The sequence below is a fragment of the Cricetulus griseus genome, assembly GCF_003668045.3.
Source record: "Cricetulus griseus strain 17A/GY chromosome 1 unlocalized genomic scaffold, alternate assembly CriGri-PICRH-1.0 chr1_1, whole genome shotgun sequence".
Lineage (NCBI taxonomy): Eukaryota > Metazoa > Chordata > Mammalia > Rodentia > Cricetidae > Cricetulus > Cricetulus griseus.
The window spans coordinates 200,838,654-200,845,566 of NW_023276807.1; the positions used below are offsets into that span (position 1 = coordinate 200,838,654).

The 6,913-nt window shown below is 50.8% G+C and overlaps 1 protein-coding gene across 1 annotated transcript in view; it reads left to right on the forward strand.

The window, feature by feature from the left end:
- Kcnk5 (potassium two pore domain channel subfamily K member 5) overlaps positions 1–4,318 on the forward strand; it is a 44,829-nt gene extending 40,511 nt beyond the window's left edge. Inside the window, exon 5 of the mRNA XM_027387595.2 lies at positions 1,765–4,318. Within this exon, the coding sequence (XP_027243396.1) occupies positions 1,765–2,636 (872 nt within the window). The 3' untranslated portion in view covers positions 2,637–4,318. The remainder of the gene's footprint in view (positions 1–1,764) is intronic.
- The last annotated feature ends 2,595 nt before the right edge of the window (positions 4,319–6,913 follow it).

Here is a 6,913-nt window from a genome sequence, read left to right on the forward strand (position 1 = left end):
GCCTGTAACACTAGCTGCACAGTTGAATCTGCTTCAGTTCCCTGGTGCTGAGGGTAGAAATAGCCTATGTGAGGCTGTGACTTCATCGCTGCCATTATCCAACTCTGCTTGTGATCAGGAACCCTGTGCAAGATTTCCTGCAGAGCAGCCAGGGGTTCGGGGTCCTGCTCCTGGCAGGCCCTTAGTCAGGGCTGGAGGTTGTCTCTTCCAGGCCCTTCACTTCCCATCTGGGAAGGCAGGATGAAGATCAAGGTAGCTGCAAATACAAAGTTACAAAGCCTATCCTTTAAAGTTACATTTATTTGTATGTAGGGAGGTGGTGGTACCTGTGGAGGTCAGGGAACAGTTTCCAAGGGTTGGTTCTCTCCTCTACCATGTGTGTCCTAGGGACCAAACTCAGGTCCTCAGGCAAGCACGACTACCCACTGAGCCATGTCACCTGACCATGAAGGGGATCTTAACTAATTCTAGAAGGGAGAAGAACCTCTAGAGCTGTGAGTTGAAGGTAGGAAAGACTTTCTGGAGCCTGTTGTCACAGAGGATCGTGCAGAATGGTGGAGCCACCCAGGCCAATCAATCAAAGAGCTACCCTGAAGAGGGCAGAGACAGGGAGGCAGACTCCGCCTTGGAGGAGGGTAAAGGCAGTTTAGAGTGGTTCTTGCCAGGTCAGTGCTTCCTGGGTCATCTTGACCCAACCACCAGCATCATTCCTAGTAAATCAGTCCCTCCCCAGTGCTGAGGCCGCTAGCACCCCCAATGTTGAGTTTCCATTCTGTTTTTCACTGAGCTGTGATGCCCTCACTGGCTGGGAGGAGCAGAGAAATGAACAGGAAGATGCGTGCTCATGAGATGGTTATTTAACCCCGAGAGCCCCTTTAACTAACTCCCCTCAACCCGGAAGTCGTCTCAGTTCTGACTTTTTGCGGTTGGAGAAACTGAGGCTCAGAGATGGGCTAGGCTGGAGCCACAGTCCTTCAGGAAGAAGATGGTGAGGTAGTCTAGGCTTTGTTCGTGTGTGGGCACAGGTGTTTAGAGTCAACCTCAGCTGTCGTTTGCTCAGAAGCCATCCAACCTTGGATTTTTAAGGCATAATCTCGGCTAGGCGTTGGTGGCGCATGCCTTCAATCCCAGCACTTGGGAGGCAGAGGCAGGTGGGTCTCTGTGAGTTCGAGGCCGGTCTGGTCTCCAGAGCGAGTGCCAGGATAGAGGCTCCAAAGCTACACAGAGAAACCCTGTCTCAAAAAAACAAAAACAAAACAAAACAAAACAAAAAAAGACGGAATCTCATTATCCTAGAGCCCATCTATTTTACTAGTTGATTGGTCAGTAAGTCCCAGGGCCCCACCTGTCTATCTTAAACTCTGGGATTATAGCTGTGTTCTATATACCTGGCCTTTTATGTGGGTTCTTTAAAAAAAAGGGGGGGGGGTTGCCTGCATGTATGTCTGTGTGTCTGATGCCTTCAGAGGCCAGAAGAGGATGACAGAGCCCCTGAAACTAGAGTTACAGATGGTTTTAAGCAGCTGTGATGGTGCTGGAAATCAAACGTGAGAACCAGCACTCTTAACTGTTGAGCCAGCCCTATAGCCCTTATGTGGATTTCGATGCTGAAGCTCAGGTCCCTGTCTTAGAAGCACCTCCTCCTTGGCTGTCTCCCTAGGTCCCTTCCTAGACACTGTGCTCTGCATGGTTTACTCAGGCAGCACAGTGTTGGCCATCGCTTTTGTAGGCCTCTGCTGACCCTCTGAGCTTCTGTCTTCACAGGTGTGAACCCCAGTGCCAACTACCATGCTCTGTACCGTTACTTTGTGGAGCTCTGGATCTACCTGGGGCTGGCCTGGCTGTCCCTCTTTGTCAACTGGAAGGTGAGCATGTTTGTGGAAGTGCACAAAGCCATTAAGAAGAGGCGGCGTCGGCGAAAGGAATCCTTTGAGAGCTCCCCACACTCCCGGAAGGCTCTGCAGATGGCTAGCAGTTCAGCCTCCAAAGATGTCAACATCTTCAGCTTCCTATCCAAAAAGGAGGAGACCTACAATGACCTCATCAAACAGATTGGGAAGAAGGCAATGAAAACAAGTGGGGGTGGGGAGAGGGTCCCAGGACCTGGGCATGGACTAGGAGCTCAAGGGGATGGACTGTCTAACATCCCTGCATCCCTGGTACCTTTGGTAGTCTATTCCAAGACTCGAGTGCCCAGCTTAGAAGAGGTATCTCAGACTCTAAGGAGCAAAGGACATGTGTCCAGACCAGTTGGTGCCGAGGCTGAGGTAAAGTACCCCAAAGATGGTTACCCAACCTCCGAAGTGTTTGTTAACCAGCTAGACCGTATCAGTGAGGAGGGTGAGCCATGGGAAGCCCTGGACTACCATCCGCTCATATTGCAAAATGCCAACATTACCTTTGAAAATGAGGAAACCGGCCTCTCAGATGAGGAGACCTCCAAGTCTTCCGTGGAGGACAACTTGGCCTCCAAGGAGCAGCCTCAACAGAGGACTGTGGCTGAGGTGCCCTTGAGCACAGGTGAATTCCCTTCATCAGATGAGTCCACCTTCACCAGCACCGAGTCAGAGCTCTCTGTTCCTTATGAGCAGCTGATGAATGAGTACAACAAGGCAGACAGCCCCAGAGGCACGTGAGGAGGGCCTGGCTCCCCACCTGCTCTCCAGTGGCTTCTTCCCTTCAACGGGGTTGTCCTGTGATGGCCAGACCCCTGGGGAGAGGGCCCTGGAAATGAGATGGGGAGCCAGGGACCTGCTTTTCTTTCTGTCTTCTCCAGCTGGTTGCTTCCATGGGATGTGAAGTCTGCCCAGGACAGGCCTCCATGCTATGGCCCCCATGGGGAGGCTGCTGTCCTGGGCCTGCCTGGCAGGTCTATTTACTGACTCGAGGCAATGTAGGCTGCAGCACTCACCCTGGAGGGCCTATGTCTGCTGCTTAAGTCTTCCCCCATTGTTCGGTTGACACGGTTTTCTGAGGCCAGGAGCTTCAGCTGAGTTCACCAGTATTAATGGGCAACTCCTGTGTGCCTGGCACTGAGCTAGGCATTTGGAAAAGGAGCCTGTAAGACCCAGGATTGTCATGTAGGAGTTCTCAAGGGTTCTGGGGGACTCAGATATGATGGCGTTTGGGGCACCTCAGGACCCATTTGCCCATCCATTCATTACTCTACCCAGAAAGCCCTTTACTGCAAACCTTGGGGCAGGGTGCAGGGGGAGGTAGAAGAGGGTGATTGTCCTTTGTGTGCCTCAGAGCCATGTCCCACCTCAGATTCCCTCTGCACAGCAACAGCAGGCCTAAGGCTTTCCATTCCCTGGGAATGCAGGGAAAAGATGGATGGTGATGGAAACTAGAACTCTGGGGATAGTCAGGGCCTGCAACATGAGGTGCAGGCCCCTTAGCCCCTGCCTGATGGAAGTCCCAGCCCCACCTTGGGCACCCACCCTCCCAACCCACCATCTCATTCCCTGGGGTTCCCTCGCTGCCCCTCCCCCTCACTCCTCTCTTAGCAGGGCCTATGGAGTGAGGCCACACTGTTCTTGGCTTATAGAACTGTGAATTGAGCTCCCCTCTCCAGCCACTGTGTGGTGGCAGTATGTGCAGGCACCAGTGAGCATGCATGTGTGCATTTTTGGCTGGGGAGAAAAGAAAATGTGAATCTTACTGGACCAGATGTTCCTGGTGAGGTCTGGAAACGAGCTGCTGTATAAGTCCTTGATGCTCTAACCTCCAACCAGTCCGCTCTGGCCTAAATGGTTTTTATTATTAATATTTTCTAATGAATTGTTCTTTTTATACCCAGAATCTGTCATTGGCTTCAGAGCCAATAAAGAACAGGGTCTCTGCAAGTGGAATGGATGTCTGTAGAGGGCACTCTGTTGTCCTCCCAAAAGCTTGTGCTTTTGTGGTAATGTTTAGCCAAGTTCTCATGCAGAGCTGGGGGAGCCGGGCAGGGGACACCACTGCAGATCACTGGGTGCTGGGCAGGAGACACGAGTTCCCAGTTCAGCTGATAACCTTCCTCAGCTCCTTCCCTTCCCGTGTACGTTCTGCCAAGGGGCATATAGGGCCAGAGCCCCCCCCCCCACACACACACACACATTATGACAGTGAGAGGTGTGTTTCCATACCTCCACCATTCTCTAAGCGGTTGTAGAGGCCACGCTGGCCTCAGGGTGGGAGGAACAGCCTGGCTCCTGTGAAAAGTGTCCTAAGCTGAATGTCCTGGAGCCACACTAACCACACTGTATGCATGTACTGGTGGTGAAGGCAGATGTAATTTATTTTAACATTTTTACAATAAAATACATGAACAAGCCCACTTGCTGTGTGGTGTGTGGGGCTGGGAGCAGGGATGGGTAAGAAGACTTGGGACAGGCTGATGTCAGAAGGATTGGGGTAGAGCCAGCCGAAGAGATGTGGAGATCAAGAAAGAGAACTCAAGCAAGAGCATTCAGGAGCAGGCAAATGAGATGTCCTTCTGACTTATCTGATGCTGACACAAAATAGTCTCCCCCAGAGCAATCTGAGGAAAAGTTATTTGGCTTAAACACTTCCAGGCCACAGTCCATCAAGAGAAGCTACGGCAAGAACCTGGAGGCAGGAACCATGGAAGAACATTTGCTGGCTTGATTGATGCCTCATTACAGGCATGCTTTGCTGGGTTTCTTGTGCAGCCCAGGACCATCTAGGGATAGCTCTACCCACAGTGGGTTGAACCCTCCTTCGTGAATTATAATCTAAACAATCTCCCACAGCTGTGCCCACAGGTCAATCTGAGCTAGGCCATTCCTCAATGAAGGCTCTCCTTTCAGATAGTGTCAAGTTGACAATTAAGGCTAATCAGGACAGGTGGGATGGTGGTGGCCAAGTCTGCCCCTCACTAGCTTTCAGATACCTTTCTATAGACTTTACATCTAACAAAGCATAAAGGAAAAGCCTTCACCTTGCAATGGTTCTATCCTAGAAGTGAATGGAGCATGAAACAGACAGGTGTCTGAGGCACAAAGTTGTGCAAACATTAGTAAGAATGGAGGGCTTGGCTCTGAACCCAGGCAGCACAGTTCCCGGCTATCCACAGCCATCCTGGTGGGATGAGATGACTAGGAGGTTTGTGGTGGATCTGACATCATTGGAAGGGCCTCCCATCACCAACTGGGTGAATCAGGACTTTTCCCCACTCAAGGAGTTTGGAAACAGAATATAACCAGGGCATGGGCACCCTGTATTTGTGTGCATGCCTGTGTGTGTGTGTGTGTGTGTGTGTGTGTGAGTGAGAGAGAGAGAGAGAGAGAGAGAGAGAGAGAGAGAGAGAGAGAGAGAGAGAGAGAGAGATTACTCACAGGTAGAAACAGTTGACTGCAGTTTGATTCCCAGAGTACACTTAAAAAGCTAAATGAGGTGGCTAGACTCCGACTCCAGTCCCAGCATCCCTTGAGTGAAATGGGAGTTGGAGATGGGAGAATCAGATGGAAGCTCCTGTGCATAAATGAGACTCTGCCTCAAAAGCTAGGGTGGAAGGAGAGAACTACCCTAGAAAAGCCCTGACCAACTTGTACATACATGCTCATGTTCATAAACACACACACACACACACACACACACACACACAAATCTTTTAAAAGAGATTTGTGGTGGCACACACTTTTAATTCCAGCACTCAGAGGCAGAGGTAGGCAGATCTCTGAGTTCCAAGTCCATCCTGGTCTACAGAGTGAGTTCCAGAATAGCCAAGGCTTCACAGAGAAACCCTGAACAAACAAACAATGTGCCTGGTATGGTCCCCCATACCTGCAATCTCAGTGCTCAGGAGGCCAAAGCAGGGGCATCCGGGAATGAACATCTTTGACAAGGACATGGTCCACTGATGCAGAAACTGCAGCACTTTAATCCATGGGGCCGGCCATTTTCCCAGCTACTGTGCCATTTCTATAAGGAACTTGTACAGTTGAATTGGGAATGCTTCCTATCTGCCTATCCATCCCCACCCCTGCACGCACGCACGCACGCACGCACTCACTCAGACATGTAGGTCCAAGGCTTTCTGCTTTCTAGTTTGACTTTGACCTTAAGATAACAGCATCATAAACACCAACAGCCTTTATTTAGCACAAGGTTGCTTTACAAACTCTTCTGACAGTTGCCATTTAAAACAGCATAGCCCTTCCCCAGCAGCACCAGTACTATGCACTAGAGTGGGGGCTCAGGGAGTGGCTTTCAGGGCCACAGCTGAAGCGGACACACTGTAGATTATCAACACACACTGAAGAGAGTCCGGCTCTGGTCTTCCTATGGCCAAACTTAACCTGGAGCTTTCTCAACAAGTAGAAAAGGCTGAACAGCAGCTACAGCAGAACCCTGAGCTCCCCAGCTTCCTGAGTGGTCATGGGCAGAGAAAGGGTATACTGCAGGGGTGAGGAATGGGGGGGGACAGTGAGCCGGCCTGAGGCTCAGAAGTCACTGGACACTCTGGCAGGGACCGCCCTCTTTGAAGCCATTTGATTATCCATAGCCTGGGCCAGTGTTCCAGATGAGTGAGACCGACAGACTCGGTGGAAATCATGGTGTCTCTCCTATTCCAGTAGGCTGCTCCTCCCAGCAGTGCTCTGCTGCCCCCAGAAGCTTTCCTGCCCTAGCATAAGATAGCTCCCTTCTCTCCGTCAGTATTGCTGTGCTCACTGTTCTGCAGCCATTGTTACCTGGTCACCTGCTCTGTGCTGGGTGAGGTACAAGCACTTTTGGTGCTGCTAGGTGGGACTGGCGAATGGTCTGGCATCCAGGGTGTGACAAAGGTGCTGGCCACTTTTCAGAGTGTGTGATAGGTATTGATACTCGTTTTAGTAGTTCCTAGTTTGTTTGGTTTTCCTGTTAGATTTATTTTCTAATTTTAAATTACATGTGTCTTGTGTTAGTATAT